This window comes from Corvus kubaryi, unplaced genomic scaffold (genome assembly GCF_017639235.1).
Source record: "Corvus kubaryi isolate FWS band 111438036 unplaced genomic scaffold, C.kubaryi_AGA036_p1.0 37312, whole genome shotgun sequence".
Lineage (NCBI taxonomy): Eukaryota > Metazoa > Chordata > Aves > Passeriformes > Corvidae > Corvus > Corvus kubaryi.
The window spans coordinates 4,211,106-4,231,229 of NW_024581098.1; the positions used below are offsets into that span (position 1 = coordinate 4,211,106).

The window sequence follows — 20,124 nt, forward strand, 5'->3', positions numbered from 1 at the left end:
TATTATTTTATCTCTTTATTTTCTTTTCGAGACTATTTTAATATTGAAGCCCAAGTTGTTATTTTCAAGGGACAGGGAAGGGGGAAAGGAAAGGGAGAAAAGTTATGAAGACAAATTATTTTATTTAATTTATGGTTTTGTGAATGGTCATTTCTGTAGGCAACAAAAGGTTGTTTTCTTAAAAAAAATAATAAAACAAACAGCACCATTAAAGAAAGCATGATCCCTGAATTCTAAACAAAACACTGTCTTGAAACACAAAAAATTGCTAAAACGCTTGTTTCACCCAGTCACATCTGGTGGGGTAACAAAGCAAAGCATAACAGCATTAAACTGTAGCAATCTTGCTGAAACCAACTACACCCCCTTCTGAAGATTCAGAGAACCACTTTCCGAGCTTGTCCTGTGGGAGTAACATTTTCTTTGGTAGAGGACTGAAGGAGGGTATTTACTTCACTGAATGTGGATAGAAAAAATATCTATGCACGATAGGGATCTCCCCAATAAATCTGTATTTCTCATGCATGTTAGGTACGAGTGGATTTCACATTGCTGTTATACTGCAGGAGTAATACTGCCCTATAAAGGCATAGAATGGCTAATGTTGAACAGATGTAAACATTCAGAATACTGACAAAAAAAAATACATACACACAAAAAACCCTGTACTGAAAATGTGAATCGAGTTAAGTTTCCATAAAGCAGAAAAAATATTTTACAGCAGTACAAGAGAATTATGGCAACAAAGTAAAGCACTTTTCTTGTAACATTCATGAACAGTACAAATACAACAAAGTTATTCTACGGACTAAATTATTCTTTAACTATCAAATATAGTACAAAGCGAAATATTATGTGCTATAAAAGAAGCAGCTCCTTAAATTAGACTAAAAAATGCTTTCTTTTCTTTCCATTGGTTTTACAGTGACAAAGCATGATGACCAAAGACAACAGGATTTCATAGATTCAGAAACATTTAGCTACACAGGTCCATGATAAAGCCACTGAATATTTCGTTGCTTCCCCCCCAGTGTTCGCAGAGCTACGGAAGATGAGCTGCTGCGCCGCTGCCAGGAGACTGCAGAAGTCATTCAGTGTTCAGAGCAGGGCCCTTCACGTGTGTCAGCTAAAATGATCCCTTTTGGTGACACTTCTCAGCTTGAGTGTTTATCCTGGTACTTCACCACACCTTGGAGAAACTGCTAAACCAGAGGCTACAATAATGATTCTGAAATTGTGCGTGTGTTCATAAGGGGAAGGGGGTGCAGCATAAGGTAATTTTACTTCAGAAATTGCATTATAAAGCACCATATGCACCAGCTTAAAAACTGTGCAAGGAATTGCAGGGCCCTGAAAAACCATCTGCACGTTCTGTAGCTTACCCTGACAACATGCACCACCCTCAAGAAGAAAGTCTATAGTACAGAGAATATACCTTTCACTTTATGGCTCAACCTTTATTTTTGTCTTTTAAATGCTATTTCATGTACTAGATCTCAGCAGATAAATAAAATGCAAACAGGGAGCATCCAGTTCACCATTTCTTAATTATTATTTTAACATTATTTCAAAGGGAGTTTCTGCTTGGAAAATTATTTCAGAACAGAAACACACAAACACACTTACTGCAAATGCCCTAACATTATCTGCATATCTCACAGGTACGCAATTAAAACAATAGAGGGAGGAAAGAAAAAAGCGTTTCTCCCTCTCACCCAAAAGTGCTGCTCCAGGGGTAGGAGTAGGGGGACAATTTTGGAGATTCAAAAAAAAAATAAAAAAAGGTAAATTATACATGCTGGACACTGGGACACATACGTACGTACACACAAACACAGAGCAGTGTGTTCTTAAGTAATTCTTTTACCACTTTTCAGTGCATAAACTATTAACACCCCACGGTGCAAACTGCATGGTCATTAGAAAACACAATGACATTGAGCCTGAAACCGGAACAATCAAACAACAACAAAAAAAGGAATCATTCAAAATTAACTTCTAAATGTGACTGGGTTCTTACCAAGGGCCTAGAGTCGCTCTCCCCTAAGCATTTGTGTGATACCAAAATCCAAGTAAGGTTTTCAGTCACACTAGGATTCAATCAGGCTCTCACATCACTGCGGTTGCTTTTGAGTATTTTCATACCCTAAACCTAATCTGTAACAACACTTCACCACTGTGTCTAACTAATGCTCAAAATTTATTCCTGGTGCAACTCCAATGACTCAAAACTGAAAGGAGTGGAACTGCACTATGGAAGAGTTTGGTCAGTTGTGTAATGTAACATAGCACCATCCAGTCTAATGCCATTTTAAACACATTTTATCGTGATCTCACACATGCAAGTTGCAATCCTGATACAAAAATGATGACATGACACAAATGAGTGACCTACCACATTAGTCACACTCTTACCCTTTGAACAAAGTAAAACTATGTTGTGGCCAGAATTTATTTCTGTATTATGTCAGTCAATACAAGACCTATTTCAAGATGCAAATACAAACAAATATTGACTTATGTGCTGTGGACAGGAAAACCTGAGCTAGAAATAAGGATTCCCAGCAGGCTTATATAAACATAGGTAAATAGAAGTCTAAGACTGGTTGCTCTCTTTTTCTTTTTTTTAAATAGAAGTATCCTAGCTCTACAAAGTATAAATACAATGCAATACAATTCCAATACAAAGGCTCCTCAAATATGAATCTGATACGCACTGACTGACTACACTCACACTTACTCATTAGTATTGCCCAGGCGCTGTTTCGTCAGCAGCTGGCATAGCAGTGGATGCTAATTTTCACTTGGTTACTTTTAGTTTTTTGCTTGTGTGGCTTATTTCCTACCAGAAGACCTGAAAGTGCTGAGAAGCCATTCCTTAGTTCACGTCATATTAAGGAGCACTTTTGTACAGAAAAAAAAAAAGGATTATTGTATCAGCAACAAATTTGTTCGTTATTACAAATGGCCTTTGTACCACACAGTGTCAAAAATAATATTGATATGTTGCTAATTACAATAAAAGAGAACATCAAGGTGCACCATAGAGCTTCCTATGACAGGAATGTATGTTGTAGATATTCCAGCTCACTTTTAAGACAATAAATGGCATTTATCATGTTCGTGAACATGGTCCCGCAAGAAAATAGATGTGATTCCTTCATTCAGCAGAACCTCACTAATATGCCCCCGAGTCAGGGAGACCGGTTACAGCTGACGAAAAGTACACAAAAAAGATCAGATAAAAAAAAGTATACTCTAAAATACAGCATACTTTCCACTTCCTAAACATAGCTCTATCATTCACATTAGTACTTCAGAATGCAACAGTTCACTGCACGATGAAACCAAGCTCTCTTACATCTCACACATTCTTACTACACTGCTCTCTTAAAACTGTGCAAGGAAAATCAGTTTTCTTGGGCAGGCTGTAAGGTCTTTGGATTAGTGAGGTTCTACTGTGATGGTAAAAAAACCCATTTCTCTTGACTCTGACATTTGGGCAGACCCAACCACATACTGGCAGATGGATGACTTGAACTCCACATTTTGTGTTCTTGAAGAGGGAGTAAAAAATAACCCAAGGTGTTTTCATCTCCCCAGCAACTGCATGTACTTTATTCCTTTATAATATTTTCCTTTTAGGTGAATAGGACTCCAACATCACCGTTTTTCTTTTCTGCTGTTATGGTGGCTAGCACATCTGGAATGCAGCTATAGTCCTGAATGTAAATACAGTACTGGATAAATACTGAAGGTTACTTTAAAGATGCAGTATCCCTTTTAAAAATACATTTTGCTTCCAAATTTCTAAAAGGGGTCTGACTTCCTTTAAGAAAAAAAAAAGTCAGTGCTGTATGTACTTCTAAGAATTACTTTAAATGGCAAAACTCTGAGATGTTACTTAAATAGAGTAAGTCACATAAGAGGAAAAAGAAATTATAATCCAACATTCAACCAATATGCAATTAAAATCTTTTCTCATTCATTCATCAGAAGAACACATCATTTTTAGGCCACAGAAAGGCTACAACCTCGAGAACCGATGACCTAAGTCTGACCTTATTTTTATATATATTTGGGACTGACAAACCTAGTGGACACGTTAGAGAGACAAATACAAATAAAGACCATTTGAGTGAGAAATAGGAAGAAAAAAAGAGATCTATAATCTCCAGCAGAGAAGTTACTTTCTCCAGACTCTACTGAAGCCAATGTGTTTCCAGTGTTGGTCCCGCTAATTCATCACATGTACAAACCTTTCTTAAGGAATCAACAAAGAAGAGATGATGAGTAAGATTTGAGTTCCACAGTCCCTGGCAGGCACATAAGGAAACCTCTCTAACAATCTAAATTCCTCTTTCAGATTTCTTTTGTTAGGTGAAGTGACTGTATTTCAGACCTAGATAGTGAAAGTCAATTGAAGAGAAAATCTTTTCTGCAGAAAAACTGCAAACTGACTTCGAAGCTACGATGGTCGGCACCCCCACCTCGCCACTACCCCACTCACACCAGTTGCTATTCAGTGTGTTATTCATTCTGCATAGTTACTCCACTTCTTACAGTGCTATTCTTCCACTGATCTTTAACTTGCAGCTCGTATCAGCTATCAAAAAGTGGAGAAAAAATGTGCTGCACTTTGTGCAAATAAATAGAAGCTACAATGACATGCATTAATGCATTTTTCTTTTTTTTTTTTTTTAGCACAGCAAGAGAGCTCATAGATGCTTCAGTAACAAGGCTATCTTTGTTTTAAACTACTTCTACAGGTTTCCTCTTCTTCCCAGAAAATGGCACTCAGGCAGGAATAACTAAGTTCTGAAAGCACCATGTAGAAGAAAAAAAAGCCAAACAGTTAAAAAAAAATAAAAATCAATCCACTAATTGCAAACCATTAGTGGCCTAAACTGTTCCAATTTCACTGTTCCTTTGTCTGCTCTCCCACGTTGATAAGGGATACTGCATCTTTGCTTCAGCTCCTACCGCACCACCAGACAAGCTACACACAGTTTGGAAGGCCCTATGCAGTCATCATGACAGAAGGCTCCGCAGCCTTTGCACACAATCATGGCTTTCAGCCTGCAAGAGCATTTCAATTCCAGTTCATCGGCATTGCTGCTGTCAGCAAATTTCTGAACCGGGATCTGTGCATTCTGGTTAGACAGACCTGTGGCAGTGTTTGAACCACTTCCTAAAATCCCAATCGATTTCTCAATTGCAGATGCTGCCCTTTTGAAACTTGTGCTACCAAAGTGTATTGTTGGATAATTTCCACAGAGCTGCTGCTGCTGCTGCTGTGGGTGCTGCGTCTGTATTTTCTGAGCAGCAAGTTGGGTAAAAGGCTTCTGTGGCTCAGAAAGTAAATAGGAAGAGAAATCTGCATTTTTTAATGCAAACGCTTTTAACTGTTCTTTCACTTCGTTCTGATCATAGGAAGCTTGTTTCATGCCCAGTTCGCAGCTGCTGCTTAAACCTTCCTCAAAAGAAATAGGTTCAGATTTTATATTGCTACAGATGCTTGCTGGCTGAGGCCAACTAAGTCTTTTAGTGGTTTCCATAGTAACTGTCGGTTGTTTTTGATCAGAGGGGACTTCTGCATTTGGGTGAGGAGGGGGAGGAGGTGGCAGGGGTGGAGGGGGAGCAGGGGGATGCACTAATGTTTTACTCTGCAGAGTTTGAGAGGCACTGGCAATGTCATCACCTTCCTTAATTTGAATATTAGGGGAAAACACACTTCCTAGCCTCAGCTGGTGAGCTGCTGTAGAAATATTCACATCTCCCAAACCCTTCTGTTCCAGGTGTCTGCTAAAAGCAAATGCGTTGCAGCCAGGTGGGCCTTTTGAAGTAGTTTGCAACAAAGCTGCCGTAGGAATGGGGCCTCTTGCAGCCATGGACATTTGGTAAAAATGCTGTCTATGTGAGGTACTGGCTTCTGCGTGAAAGCTGCCATTTTTATCAATGTGAAATAAGCTCTGCTGGAAACTGCATGAAGGCAATGGTCTCTTCTGCTGCTTGATCTCTGGACTGTGAGCGATCCGGCTCTGAATGGCGTGTTTGTTAAGCCACTCCTGCTTAAACGGCTGTCCGTGCCCTAGCTGATTCATGCTGGAACTAATTACACAAGGAGCCACTTTAACATCTGTGTCCATTGACACCTTCCCAGGCTCACATTTAATTTGAGCATGTTCCCCTATAGTCCTGGCCATCCTCTTTTTCGGATGGTTTTCACGCTTTCTGATTTGTAGCGGGGCTATGCTGCCTGCTGTAAATCCTTTACCATCTGGATTAGGAGAGTTGGAAGCATGTTCAACGATATTTCTCTCGGCCACTGCTGTTTTACATACTGAGGTAGTTTGCAAAGGCAAAGGAAGCCTGTTAATTTCTAGTTTGGCTCCTGATCTGGGCTGCGGCAGCACTTTTTCTAAAGGCAGATTGCCTTGCAGTAACTGTGTCACTAAAGGATTGTTGGCCTCCACTGACGACAAGCGACAGCTAGAGCCCCCAGCACTCGTAACTCTCTTTAGGGTTTCTGTTGCCAGGGACAGGGAGTCTTCCATGGAGTCCGCGATGGATGTCTTGGAGGTCTGTGGTGGCTGCACACTCGTGGCTATTTCTGCAGTCTGGACAGGCATTTCAGGTCCTGTAAAATCCTCGGTGTCCATCCTGAAGCACTTGTCAGACTCATTAGTTTCCGATTTAACAGGAACAGCAATGCTTGTCAAAAGACTCCTGGATTGCAGTTCTGGCATTTGTGTGTAACTGGAAGGTTCGCTTTTGACATTTTTCAAGCAGCCTTGCTCTGCGTATTCCTTATGCTTACCAGGGGTAAGATGGCTGACCACTGGCTGGTCTGTGTTCATTGCCTCCTCATCACGCCAACAAATTCTATTGTTAGTGTTGTACTGATTGGCACAGGCCGCATTGGCTTCATTTTTCAGTGCTGAAGGGCCTCTTAGTTGCTCAGCAAAGCCTTGGCTGGTAGTAACCACCTCAATTAACTTATCTTGAGGAGCAAGAGGCACTTCTCGAAGACTTGAACACCCTGCCTGCAAGCTTTTGCTGTCTTGCTTTGCTGTAATGGTGATAAAGCTGGAACTGTGCTCAAGGTTTTCATTAGTGACCACTTCAGGCCTGCTTATGACAGACACCTGAGGACAGGCTATACTTTGTAAGGCAGCTTCTGTCCTTACAGGTCTGCTCTGCAGGTCAATGCTGTTCTCTGTGTTTTCAATAGAGGAAGAAAGTGACAGACTGGAATTCTGGTTCGTGGTGTGGTCAACAATGACTTTACAAGGTATAGACCTATTCATGGCAGTTTGCGTGAAGCTCAGTGGCTGAGATTTACCAGAGAGATCCATCCGGTTTCGTGTTCCAGAGCTTTTTTCCAAGAGATCAGCATTCAGTTTAGTAGCGTTATCATAAGAGCTTATTGTCACCATGTTACCAGTAAACATTGAAATGGGTGGCCTTGCAACAGAATCTGCTGCTGCAAGCGCCTCACTGCAACTTAAAGCTGACCTGGCGGTCGTGTGGATGGAGACAGCGCTCTGCTCGCTACACCCGGTTATGGCTATCTTATCAGAAGGAAATCTGTTGGTAGTCCCCACTGGGGGAATCAATACAGAACTACCAGAGAGATGATTTGGCAAGTTACTTGCAATAGATGAAGCTGGCACAGTGGCATAATGACTGGAGACTGCATTATTCACATTGCTACTGGGTAGTGGCAACCTTTTGTCATCAATGGCATTTGATAAGACTGTGTTGTCTATGGAGACTGGTACATTACTGTTATCAATACATTTTGGTCCAACAGTTATGCAGGGAGTATCAGCCCCTTGGATGGTTTTCAGCATATTTATATTACAGGCTGAAATTGCTGTGTTTGCGCTGTCAACAGACATTAACACAGAGGATTTATCAACAGAACTTGCAAAAGAAAGTTCTTTAATTGCTCCAGACATAGCAGTGCTGCAAACACACACAGAGACTGAACTTTTATTATAAAGCACTGGCACACTGTTACTTTCAGTAGAGGTAGATGAAATGATTTTCTCACACAATTGTGGCACAGGTATATTTTCATCAGAACTGTGCACAGATATCTCAGTAGCAGTTTCTGGTAATGTTGCTGTGTTAAGGGACTGCTGCAATAAAGTGGTGGTCTCACGGTGATGAGAAGACTTGTTGCTAGGGGACCTGCAGTTAGGATTAACTATAATGACACCAGTAGAACCTTCAATCTTTGTGTCAGTAGTCGTTGGTATCTCCAGAGATGAGGTACTACTTTCCTTTGAGCTGAACTGTGACTTTGATTCTTTATTAGTCTGGAGTAAATGAGCTCTGGCTTGATGCTTTGCAAATAGCTTGGCCTTTGTTTGCTCCTTGATGTGTGCCAGCGTTCTTGTCTTTCCACCTTCGCATGGGGTCCCCATTGTTCCAGAGACTATGCTCGCAGCTGCTGCCACGGCTGCTGCAGCTGCAGCTTCTCTTTGGGCTCTTGCTTGCTGAGCTCTTGCTTTGATATCTGCCAGAGTTCTAGCCCCAGTGTTTCTCCCACTGCTGACTGATGTACTTGGGGAAACTCGAGGTTCTGGTTTTGAAACAGGTTGGCTCTTGATGATAAAAGGTGGTCCAATTTTTGAAAGCTGAATCTAAAGGAAGATAAAGAAAAAACCCAGTAAATTTTAATGAGATCATCAACTCACTAAAATAACAAGCTGTCTCTTTAAGGGTCAGAGAAAGGTAATGAAGGGAATTACTGTTCAGTACAGGTGGACAGAAAACTGCTAACACTTCAATATTTACGCTTCAATATTTTATCATCCTCCAGCGTGAATAACTGACACCTGTATTAGCCTACTCACACTGATCCTTCTGACAGGAGGAAAGATTGAACTAGATGACAACATGATGCTTATCAGATACAATTTGTCAGACCTGTTTCATATTCAGTTCATCTACCTGAGATGATCAGTGAGCCTGATGCAGTGATACTGGATAAGAACCTGCAAGCAACCCCTCCCTGCAAACGTGTGAAAAAGTAACCATCACGTAGTGCCTTTCTCCTTGGTCTCCAGTGATTAAGACATCAGGAACAGCCTGTGTTTTGCTTATATACCAGATAACAAATCTTGCCTTTAGATAGGACATAGTGGTATCTCCACTGAGCCTGTTTTCCAAGTTCCAACACTGAGGATTTAAGAGGTGTAAAAGAAGTGAGTCACTAAAGGATATGCCTTTCCTTTCCTCACTTGCATTTTTAAGAGACTTGCTTTAGTACATCCCTGGATAACTTCTACATTACTGCACTTCAGAAATGAAATCCTCCAGCCTATAAATAATAAACCCACAAATATTAAAAATTTAAATACCTAGCACTTTAAGCAAAATAATAACCTGTAAAATCACTGGAATTATTAGGATGTTTCCAATTAGGCATATCGTTTTTCAGGATTAAGAGTCTTGGAACTACTTTGTAACTCATAAACTCTCTCAGAATACCCCAAGGCTGGCAAAAAAAATTTCAATTTCTTAAAATGAACATATGTCTACTGGCTGTTCATAGTAATAGGACTTTGTGGTTAATGCTAGGACTTATCTTCTGAAAGGAACTGAGAAGAAAACTAGGTAGTATTGGTAGAAAATGCAATCATAAGACATGATGGGAAATGTCAGCCATATAGCAGAATGACTTAGAAGAACTGGGGTTATTTCTCCTCTTTTAATTACAAAGGATATGGGGTTGGTTGGTGAGATGATACAAGAGCCAAATATTTGTTACACAAAAAGCATACCAGAATTGACTGCCCACGATTCTTCAAAACATTTTGCTTTCTGTTTCAGCAGCAACTCTTTTCAGTTTCCACTTTGCATTACCAGACCTCCTAGAGCTTTAAGTGCTTCATTATTTTTATTATTATTATAGTAACGACCTTTTTTTATTCCCTAGTGATCTATTTTCCTTTATGCTCAGAGAGTTATTAGAATTTATTAGGCTAGATAGACACCTTCCAAATATGAAAGAATATCACTAAACTCAGAGCAGGGCTAACTTCCAATTGCATCACTGCTCTTAAAAATAAATTACTGCAATATGCTTCTGCACTAGTGATTAAAGCAGTTAGTCTATTTGCCCTCCTGGCCATATTAACAATGTTCAGTGACTGCAGCAGTTAAAAATAAATGCAGAAAAGGGCATTTCTGAATAATCAGGAACTAGTATTGCGAAGTCAATGGCTTAAATTCAGCAAATTGGATCTTAAACTTGGCTGATGTCATCAAGTACAAAATTAAAAGGGTCAAAACACTGAGCCTATATATAACTAAATCTATAGAACTCTCTGTTATGGAAGAAACCCTTTTCAACTGAAATATACTTTCGTACAGAGCAGAATAATACACATGAAAGTGTTTGCTTAGGTGGTGTGGTTTTTTTTTTGTTTTTCTTTGCCATTAACAGAGGTATCTATTAATTTATCAGTAAGATACTTCCTCCTGATAGATCTCTGTTTCCAGTTAATTCTACTGGGAAACCTTTCATTTCAGCCTATCCCAAGCCTGGGGCTTGCAAAGGGATCTTCAAGTATTCTGACTCTTGGTTCTCTTGCTGGATTAAGGCACTGGTTGTTTTTCTAAGTATTGGTTATGATAACATTTATTATTCATGCTTTCTGGAGAACACATCCACAGGAGAACAAGCACAAAATACAGATGGGCAATTAGAAAAACAAGTACTGTGTGTGACTGATGGGGAAGATCTTGAATTAGATTAAGCCCTGGATCCTGGAAAGCTTTCCCACACACAAAATCAATTTTTTAGCAAAGACCCCTACTGAACAACAGTAGATATATTTGTATCAGAAGTAATTTGGCATGGTGGAAATGTAATAGTAAAACAAAACCATCAGTACTAACAGCCCTTATACATCCACAAAAAATACAGCATGAACTGTGCCTGTATGCAGTTCATAGAGGGAGATAATAAACCTTTTGTTTCCAAGCCATCCTGTTTATTCACTACTTTACCTTAAGGGGTGGAACTCGGGGTTCCTCTCTGGGTGGCTGTTCCTTATCAGATGGACTCATTGATGAAACACTACGGTTAGGCTGATCATCATCTATTCTAGCTCTCTTCTCTTTACAGATTCCAAACCCATGCTGTTCTGCTGTTTTCCTCTTTGGGATCTCTGGGTCTCTACTTTCATTTCTTGCTTCCGGTGATTTTGTGGGTTCTAAAGACTTGGAAGAATGTGAACTCTCTAGACGACTTTGGGTGCTGCCTGTTAGCTTGTGAGATTTACTTCTGCACACTTCAGAGAATGTAGCTTTCTCTAGCGATGAGGTATATAGTTTATCATGTGCCTTTGATGGAAGCAACTCGATATTTTTCCCAAGTGATCCTTCTGATAAGACAGATACCTCTGAGGGCAAGAGTGCACCTTTCTTGTCACCTCTTTGCTGAACACTGTGATTTTTATTTTTGATCACCTCTGGAGGAGTGTGTTCTGGGATGGATGCAATGCAGGACTTCTCAATTTCAGAATGTGACTTACATAGCTGATGACTGAGGTTTTTGCTTTGGGACTCTTCCAATACTGAAGTATCAGGTATAATTGTTAATGGACCAACTTTCATATTTTCAGGGGCACTCTGAAGTTGTTTTGGCTGAATAAGATTCTCTTCTTGAACCACCTTAGGAATGACAGGGCTTTCTTCTTTCAGAGTGGGAAGAGAGTCTTCCAACAAACGTGGTGATTTCCTTTGTTGCAGAGTAAGTCTTTCACTGCTTGGGGAATTAGAAACTGGAGATATCTCTGATGGAAGAGGCAAACTACTTGTCACAAATGTTTCAGAAGTTAGAAGAACAGAAGATACTGAAGATGTTTCTGATGCTAAAGGCAAATCAGACATTGGAGATGTTTCTGATGTTAAAGGTAAATTAGAAGCTGGTGATGCCTCTGATGTTAAAGGTAAATTTGACAACAGAGATGCCTCTGAGGTTACAGGTGAGGTGGACATCGGAGAGATTTCCGACATTAAGGGTGTGTGCAAGTTTTCATCATTGGCCTTTTGCTGAATATCACCTTCAATGTTTTCAGAAATGGACACTTCAGATGAGCAAGCTGTTTCAAGGGATGCTGGAGTACAGGGTTCCTCTGAAGTCGACTGAGTGTCTCCTCCAGGAGAGGCAATACAAACTTCTGGGCTTCCAGAAGAACAGGAAGTTTCAGAAATACAAGCATTCTCAGACAACTGTTCCTCAGGGTCGCTATGAAGCTCCATATCCACTGCAATGCCTCCACCAGTGAACAAGGAGCCTTCCAGAGCAGCACTTTGCATTTCTGGCACAATTAGCTCTTTTGCAGACTCAGAATCCTTCTCAACTGTACTGCTGACAGAGTTTGTGGATGAAGCTGATCTTGCTGGTGATATGCAATCCTCCAGCTGATCTATCACAACTGACATCTCCTCCTGAGGGCATTCTGACTTCAACTCCACTTTAATTTCAATGTGAGATACAGTATCAGTTACATCATTCATCATGACACAAGACTCAGTGCTGTCTGCAAGCTGTACTGCCTCTGTTTCCTCATTTGTGCCAGCTGAACTTACAGACTCCTCAGAAAACTCACGTTCTGGCTTATGGTTCTCCTCTTGGCATTCACAAATACTTGTCTCAACCTCTTCAGCAATTTCCTCCTGAATGACTGATTCCTCAGGTATCAGTATATCCTCAGAATCTGCCGTTAGATCCTTGACAGGAACCTGTTCCATACTACAATGAGATGGACTATAATCTCTCTCTGGTACAGGTGGAATTTTAGCACCTTTCTCCTCTTGATCCTTAAAAGTTGCTTGCTTAGAAGGACCAGGTGTGCCAGAAGATCTGCACAAAGAATTGCTTTCATCTTCATCATTGTTCTGCACTGCAGTGAGCTTCATTGATTCTGCTCTTGACATTCCCAGCCTAAAGAAAAACAGAAATTAAAATAGGCATTTCCATCACATTAAGGATAAGGGAATAGGCTAGCCTTTCTCACCCACATTTTTTATTTACAAAAAATACATATTTTCTAGTTTAAAATAGTGGCTTGCTTAAGTGGTGGCTAACTAATTTATATACAGTTTTATGTATTTTGCAAACCTAACTACTGAGATTTTCTTACAAGTGTTAAAAACCATGAATATTTTTAAAATAAGTAATCTATTATTCATTATTTAACTATTTGGCACCTGAATGAAACAAAAAAGCAAGCTACACAGATTCACCACTATTCATGCTCAGTTTACATTCCCGTTGGGGTTTTGGTTTGGTTTGGTTTTTCACTTTTTTTTTTTTTTTTTTTTAAATACCAGCACAAAACTGCAACACTAGAAAAGCATCCATTGCAGAAGAAATGAGCACCTGTATATTCTTCTAGCAGTAACAGTTGAAAAGGAAATCCCTTTTTCCCTCCTTCACCTGCTTTTAGGGGCAACACAGCCAGCCATATGACAGAAGTTTAACATTCTTAAGGAGGTAAAAGACACATATTTATAATCTATGCATTCATTCTCAGGCATGAAGTGCAAAGGAACCATATATACTATGTATTCTTCTGAAAATTTTCTTACCTTTGATTCTGGAAATACTAGTTTAAATAAAGTTTTATTACTTCAGCAGAATTTAAAAAATCCACAAAAAACCCCAAAACAAAACCAAAGCCAGGAAAAAAAAAGAGGTTATTTAAAAAAATGTATGTGCTCTGACATCCTCATTTCCTCCTAAGGCCAGTGGGAGTACAGGCGTTCAGCATGTTTAGTAAGATTTTCCAAGCAGACTTTATGCCTCAGCAATTCCATAACAGTAGAAAATACACAAAAGCTTGGTGGGAAGCCTCAAAAGAAATTTCATGGTCTTAAGGATCTTCTAATCGACAAAACAGATCTCTGTTATCACTTTAATCAGAAAATAAAGAATGAAATGGAAACAAGCAAGCATAAAAGATACTCAGAAGCTATGGAAGCAAAATTGCTTGTCAGTGCATAGCCAAAGGATACAGAAATCACAAAGGCCTGTTCATATGAAAGTACAGAACACATAAAAAACCAAAATCTGTGGTCATGCATTTTAAAAATACTGAACAGATGTATTACAATGAGAGCTGTAAACACAACCCCCCCCCAACCAACCCAGTGTGGAATTGGCATCCCAAAAAATACACTTAATTATTATTATTGCCTACTACTAGACACTTAACATGAACAAAATCTCCCTATGTCACCAATACACTGAGGAAGGATCCTCTAGAGAGCAATTCAGAGCAGCAAATTCACATTTCCTACATTGAATGCATTTTAGAAGATGTGTCTTTCTTCTGCATAGACTATAAGTTCCCCATACAGTCTAAGTGTAGGTTGTAAGTTTAGGTGTGTAAAGTTTAGTTTACCTGGGTTTAGATGAGTAACTTCCTCTAAAATTCCTTGTGTTAGGGAGCCAAAGTTATGTCAAGAAAACGCGAAGGGAAAACAAATCCACTCCATTACTGAAAACTGAATCAATGGTCTATTTTCTCTAGCTGGCTTACATCATGAAAAGATATTGCCTGATGGTTATCTTTATGGATTGAAAATCAGCAAAGGAATGAAGGACAGGATAAAGGTGAATGAAACTGTCACACAGACGTTACACAAATACACACATTCTAGTAACAAACTGAAGATAAAGAACTATAAGGAAAATAAGATAAAGTAGATTAGGGCCAGCAGAACACGTACTGAATATTAACCATTTTTTTCAATATTGGAAATGCTACTATGTTGAAGAAGAGACTCCAGTAAAGAAAAAAGCTTTCTGAAGAAGAAGGCTCAAGATCAGCATATTTAAGACAATCTCAGATTGCAAAATAAACAGCTGATCTGTCTTTTCCCTTAGAGAAAAAGACACCCAAAGTTTGCAAAACAGCACAAAATTATGAGCACAGCAGCAAGCAGATTTCAATGAAAGTGCTAAGGACATGATTCAACTGGTAAAGTAAGGGCACTCAGTCATCCAGTAAAAAAACCCAAACAGCTACTCAAGGATATATGAATGCTGATGTTCTAGTGCTGTGATAGGTAGTACTGGGGGAAAAAAAAAAACAAAGTAAGAAAAGGATTAAATGAGCAATAAAATTTGGAGGAGGTCTACCTCTCCATAAAAGCTTTCATCTAGCTGGTAGTACTATCCTGACATGTAACTCTCAAAAGTGGGAAAAGAAATAATATATTGATATAATAGAGTATAACCCTTGCAATCTTGGGGCAACAAGCCAGAAGAATGTGGATTTCTAGCAGCATGAATCAGCTGATCCTAGATAAATGACTGCAGAGTAAGTTTTTGTATTTTGAAGAAAATCAGAGGAAGAATGAACAAACATGAGGAAGTGGAAAAAGAACAAAAATGGATGGAAGTAAACTACAGCAGACAGTGCCATGATAAACAGCCTGGGTACAGATAAGAGCAAACACAAGATGCAACACTTAGAGCTAACAGGGAAAAAGCTTTGATTGCCATCAACTGTGGAGGGTATAAAAATGTTTACAAAGATTCCGTATCTATTAATGGTTCTTTTCAAAGCAGAAGGTAAAACCTGAACTTACTTATGAAATATTGAAGATCAAATTCGCTTAAGTCAGAGCAAAAATACTACTCTGATTGTAAAGTGAGCAAGTTAGCCTGCAAGACAGATTAGTTTTGCAGACAGTGCATGTGAGAAATAGCTTGGGGAAGCTTACAAATTCTGCTACTTCAATCAAATCGACATAGCTGAAAAGAGACAAAGCCCAATCATACTGAATGATAGTTTAAAAACCAAAGTGAGAAAAGGTGAGAGAATCACAGAGTCACAGGGTATCTTGAGTCGAAATGGATCCACAAGGATCACCGATCAGGATTGGCCCATGAACCAACACAAGGTGGAAGTTACTGCAAAAGCTACTATTCAGTCAGTAAACAGTGAGGAAAAGGACTTAAGTCAGCAAAGTAGATCTGCCTACAGAACAGCCAAGCAGAAGAATGCAAGTGAAACAATGCAAGCAGGGGAAAGGGCAGGGAGCACCAGATTCAATACTTCAGTCAAAATGGAAATTACGTGCAATATGACATTTTGCATAACAATGTTGATGTCAGAAACCTATGAAACCAAATGACATGTATCATCACAGACTGAGCAATTATCTGCCAACCACTATGGTATCCAGCATTCAGCCAGCACAGCAGGACGGCAGGCTCTGCAGAATTATGAGCATCATTCTCTGTACATGTGACAGTCATTTTTGACTTAGGAACTCCTGCATTGCTGCTAATATTCTACTTCTTGTGGAATGCCCTATACCAGTATCTTACACAGACCTTTCCTCTGTGGAAGGTTAGTCACCGACTCTTCTCTTGACATGCATAATGAAAAGCCATTATGTTCTTTATCTGAAAACACAACTAGTATTTTTTTGATACTAAAAGGATCAACACCTGGACTAAACTGAAGTCTCAAAGCTGTTTACTAAGAAATTAAGCACCTTACAATAAGGAAGTCTGACACATTCAGAGCCTAGAATTTCCATTATATGTAAAGATAAAGTGCTGTAGAAAAAATACACCGGGGCAAAGCATCTAGCAAGGGTGCACAAAATAAAATACAAAAATGGATCTGTCCATTTCTTGCCTCATTTTCACTACATTTCCCAATGGTCAAAGCAGCGGATTGTGACAAGTAGTACTGTTACTGCAGAAACGTTTTTGTTAATCTTTAAGATAATCACTTATATGAAGGGTTCCCTATGCCCTGGATTTCTTAAGTGAAAAACATCTGACAGCAAAACTAAGACAACTTATGTGATGATGGCTCCCATTGCACAATTTTTCTGCTAAGTATAATGCATAAATTTGATTGAGTAGACAGTGAGGTAGATTGAGAAATGACTGAAATGGCAGATCCCACCAGGTTGTAATCTTTGTCATGGGGTGTATTTGGAGGCCTGTCACTAGTGGTGTCCCCCAAGGTTCGATACTAGGCCCAGTACTGTTTAACTTACTCATCAATGACTTGGATGAAGGGGCAGATGCCTCCCCAGCAAGTTCACTGACAACACAAAGCTGTGAGGAGTGGCCAATACCCCAGAGCCTGTGCAGCCCTTCAGAAGGATTTTGACAGATGGAAGAGATGGGCAGAGAACTGTCTGAGATTCAGTAAGGGCAACTGCAGGGTCCTGCACCTGGGGAGGAATAACCCCAGGCACCAGCACAGGCTGGGGGCTGACCTGCTGGGAAGCAGCTCTGCGGAGGAGGACCTGGGGGTCCTGGTGGACAATGAGCTGTCCCTGAGCCAGCAGGGTGCCCTGGTGGCCAGGAAGGCCAATGGTGTCCTGGAAGCATTAGGAACAGCACTGCCAGCAGGTCAAGGGTGGTGATCCTACTCCTCTACTCAGCCCTAGTGAGGCACACCTGGGGTGCTGTGTCCAGTTCTGTGCTGTGTCCAGTTCTCAGTACAAGAGAGACATGGAGCTCCTGGAGATGGTCCAGGGGAGGGCAACAAAGATAATTAAGGGGTTGGAGCATCTCTCTTATGAGGACAGGCTGAGTGAGCTGGGCCTGCTCAGCCTTGAGAAGAGACAACTGAGGGGACTTTATCAATGTTTATAAGTACCTAAAGAGAGGGAGGGTGTCAAGAGGATGGAGCCAGGCTCTCCTCAGCGATGCCAAGCAATAGGACAAGAGGCAATAGGCAGAAACTGAGGCACAGAAAGTTCCTTCTGAATGTGAGGAAGAACTTTACTGTGCAGTGACCGAGCACTGGCACAGATTGCCCAGAGAGAGTGTGGTGTCTTCCTCACTGGAAAACTGCCTGAAGGCAATCCTGTGCCATGTGTTCTAGGATAACCCTGTTTGAGCAGGGAGCTTGGACCAGATGAATGACTGTGGTCCCTTCCAAATTTATCCATTCTGTGGTTCTATGATACAATTAAAAAATACTTGAAAATAAAAAGTAAAAATCAGTAACTTTTAAATAGCTAGTTTATACTTTATAATAAATTCTTAGTATTTTTAAAAACAGATATATAGTTCTAAGTATTGATAAATTAACTTCTTAAAATAACTTCTAAAAGGAAAATTCTTGGATCTTAAGAAGTTGTGAATCTCCTTAAATTTTGCTTTTTTTAAAAAAATGGAATTAAGAACTGAATCTTCACCTGCTAAAGAGTGCCATCTCATATCATCATCAATGAATTGTGCTGACTCACCCCAGTTGTGCACCTGGAGTGGTACTATATTTAATTTTAGTCAGTTAAAGATATTTATTTATTCTTTGTGTCTCACTTCTAAAATTAGATTAGTCATTGTCACTTTTGTTTGTCCCTAGCTAGTATTTCTTCTATATCATATATTCTTCTCAGGCCAATGGGCCATCTCAGTCAAAAAATAAAAAAATCTCTATTTGATTTTAGTAACTTTGCAACTAGCTTGGGAAAAATAAATTAAAACATACAGAAATATTGCTACTGGTCTTCTCATCTGTAGAAGCTGTATTTATATTTTGCAGTAGGGAGGAATTGCCCTAATGCTATCTTTTAAAAGATAATTAAAAAATATTCACATGCTTATGTCTTAAGCTCTCTTTGGAATGAATTTTTATGGATGAGTTATGACTCTCTAAAAATGCAATTGTAATGCAAGTGCAGATACACGACTATAATTCTACCCACAACTTCTTACATTGGGGAATGACTGCTCTTGATAACTGCTTTATTAAGTTTTACAGCATATGACCGTGCTATGTGAAGCATAGAATTATATTTTCATTTCCTCCTAAAACAAAATATAAAAAAATCCTTTTATTTGCTTCAGTACTTACTTTTCACCATAAAACCTTTCAAAGAATTTTTCTTTCCAAGGTTCTGTTTTCTTTTCCTTTTCAATCTCTTGTCTGATGCGCAACTGCATTTCTGGTGTAAATTCTCCTAAAAAACAAATACTAACATATTGAATAAAAGTTGTCAAGGATTAGCTTAATATGGGTAATTATGAACTGCAGATACAGTGATGACATACAGTGATTTCTGACACAGTCATCCAACAATGCCAAACAAAAATAATGACAACCAAAAGGGAGAGTGACACAGAAAGATTTGATTTACTGTATTACATCAGTATTTCAAAGGTATATTGGCGGGATTTAGTTGCATGCATTCATGTTTAGGAGGCTGACAGTGACAGAAATACTTGGGTTTTTTTCTTTAACTGTCAAAATAAGCTGCCACAGCAAACTGCAAAAATGTACTCTAAATTCAAAATGGAATCAGCAACTTCTCTTTTGCTGAATTACTGGTCTATTACAGTTTCTATTCAAAAAGTATTTCTCAAATGTAGAAAAAGAGGCATTCTTCATAAAAACAATTAACCTTGGGCAAACCTGAGAGCAAGCAGAGAGTTACCTTCTGCCAATCGCTGTTTCCACCCTTGTGCTGCATATGCGAAGAACTCATTATTTAGAGCAGAGTTACTGAGGCGCAAAACTCCATCGCTTCCCATCTAGAAAATAAGCCAGTGGTAGCAGAAGATAGTGTCAGAAACAGCATCAGCTAAGATCACATCAAAACAGTTTCAATTAGGGGAAACAGGGAAAGTGTAGGCAGTGGGAAGAACAGAAAATGACTACTACTAAAATAGCATTTTCAGGATAGTTGTTACTGTAAGTGGAAGTGAACTAATCCAGCATCAATGTGCTCTCTTCAGTCATAAGTGTTACTGATGATAACTCAGTTTACAACTGATGGATGTGCTTTAATCACAGCCCTGTCTTGAGACTGTGTCTAGAGGCATTGTACAATCAAAAATCGAGGTCATTATTGTAGTTGTGCATCTGCCTATAATATGGTACAAAACAAATTAATTAAATGCAATGATGACAGTAACTTTGCTGCTTCTAAACAAAACCTAATACTCATGTTAGCTCATAAGCTGTATTGGCCAGAGTGGATGACAGACATCCTTAAGAAAAGAACTGATGTAAACTCAGCACTGAAACTGAAAACAGCTCTACTCATAATTTTATAGGCATCAAAAGTGAGAACTGTGGAAGAACATTAGAATTATCTTTATTTTCT

General features: G+C 39.4%; 1 protein-coding gene across 1 annotated transcript; it reads right to left on the reverse strand.

Annotated features, from left to right (window-relative positions):
* ASXL3 (ASXL transcriptional regulator 3) lies at window positions 1–19,549 on the reverse strand. The gene is made up of 4 exons (XM_042029090.1): window positions 19,453–19,549; window positions 18,873–18,978; window positions 11,029–12,970; window positions 1–8,654 (listed from the first exon to the last, which is right to left on the reverse strand). The coding sequence occupies exons 1-4, from the start codon at window positions 19,547–19,549 to the stop codon at window positions 4,980–4,982; spliced, it is 5,820 nt and encodes a 1,939-aa protein (XP_041885024.1). The 3' UTR covers window positions 1–4,979.
* Between the last annotated feature and the right edge of the window lie 575 nt (window positions 19,550–20,124).

What these genes read in the sequence shown, in the direction of transcription:
- ASXL3 (XM_042029090.1), bottom strand. Translation starts at nt 19,549, where the DNA reads ATGGGAAGCGATGGAGTTTTGCGCCTCAGTAACTCTGCTCTAAATAAT. An exon ending in GAAAGGTTTTATGGTGAAAA is followed by an intron (nt 12,971 to 18,872) that starts GTAAGTACTGAA and finishes GTTTTTCTTTAG; the next exon opens with GCTGGGAATGTCAAGAGCAG. An exon ending in CCCGAGTTCCACCCCTTAAG is followed by an intron (nt 8,655 to 11,028) that starts GTAAAGTAGTGA and finishes ATCTTCCTTTAG; the next exon opens with ATTCAGCTTTCAAAAATTGG.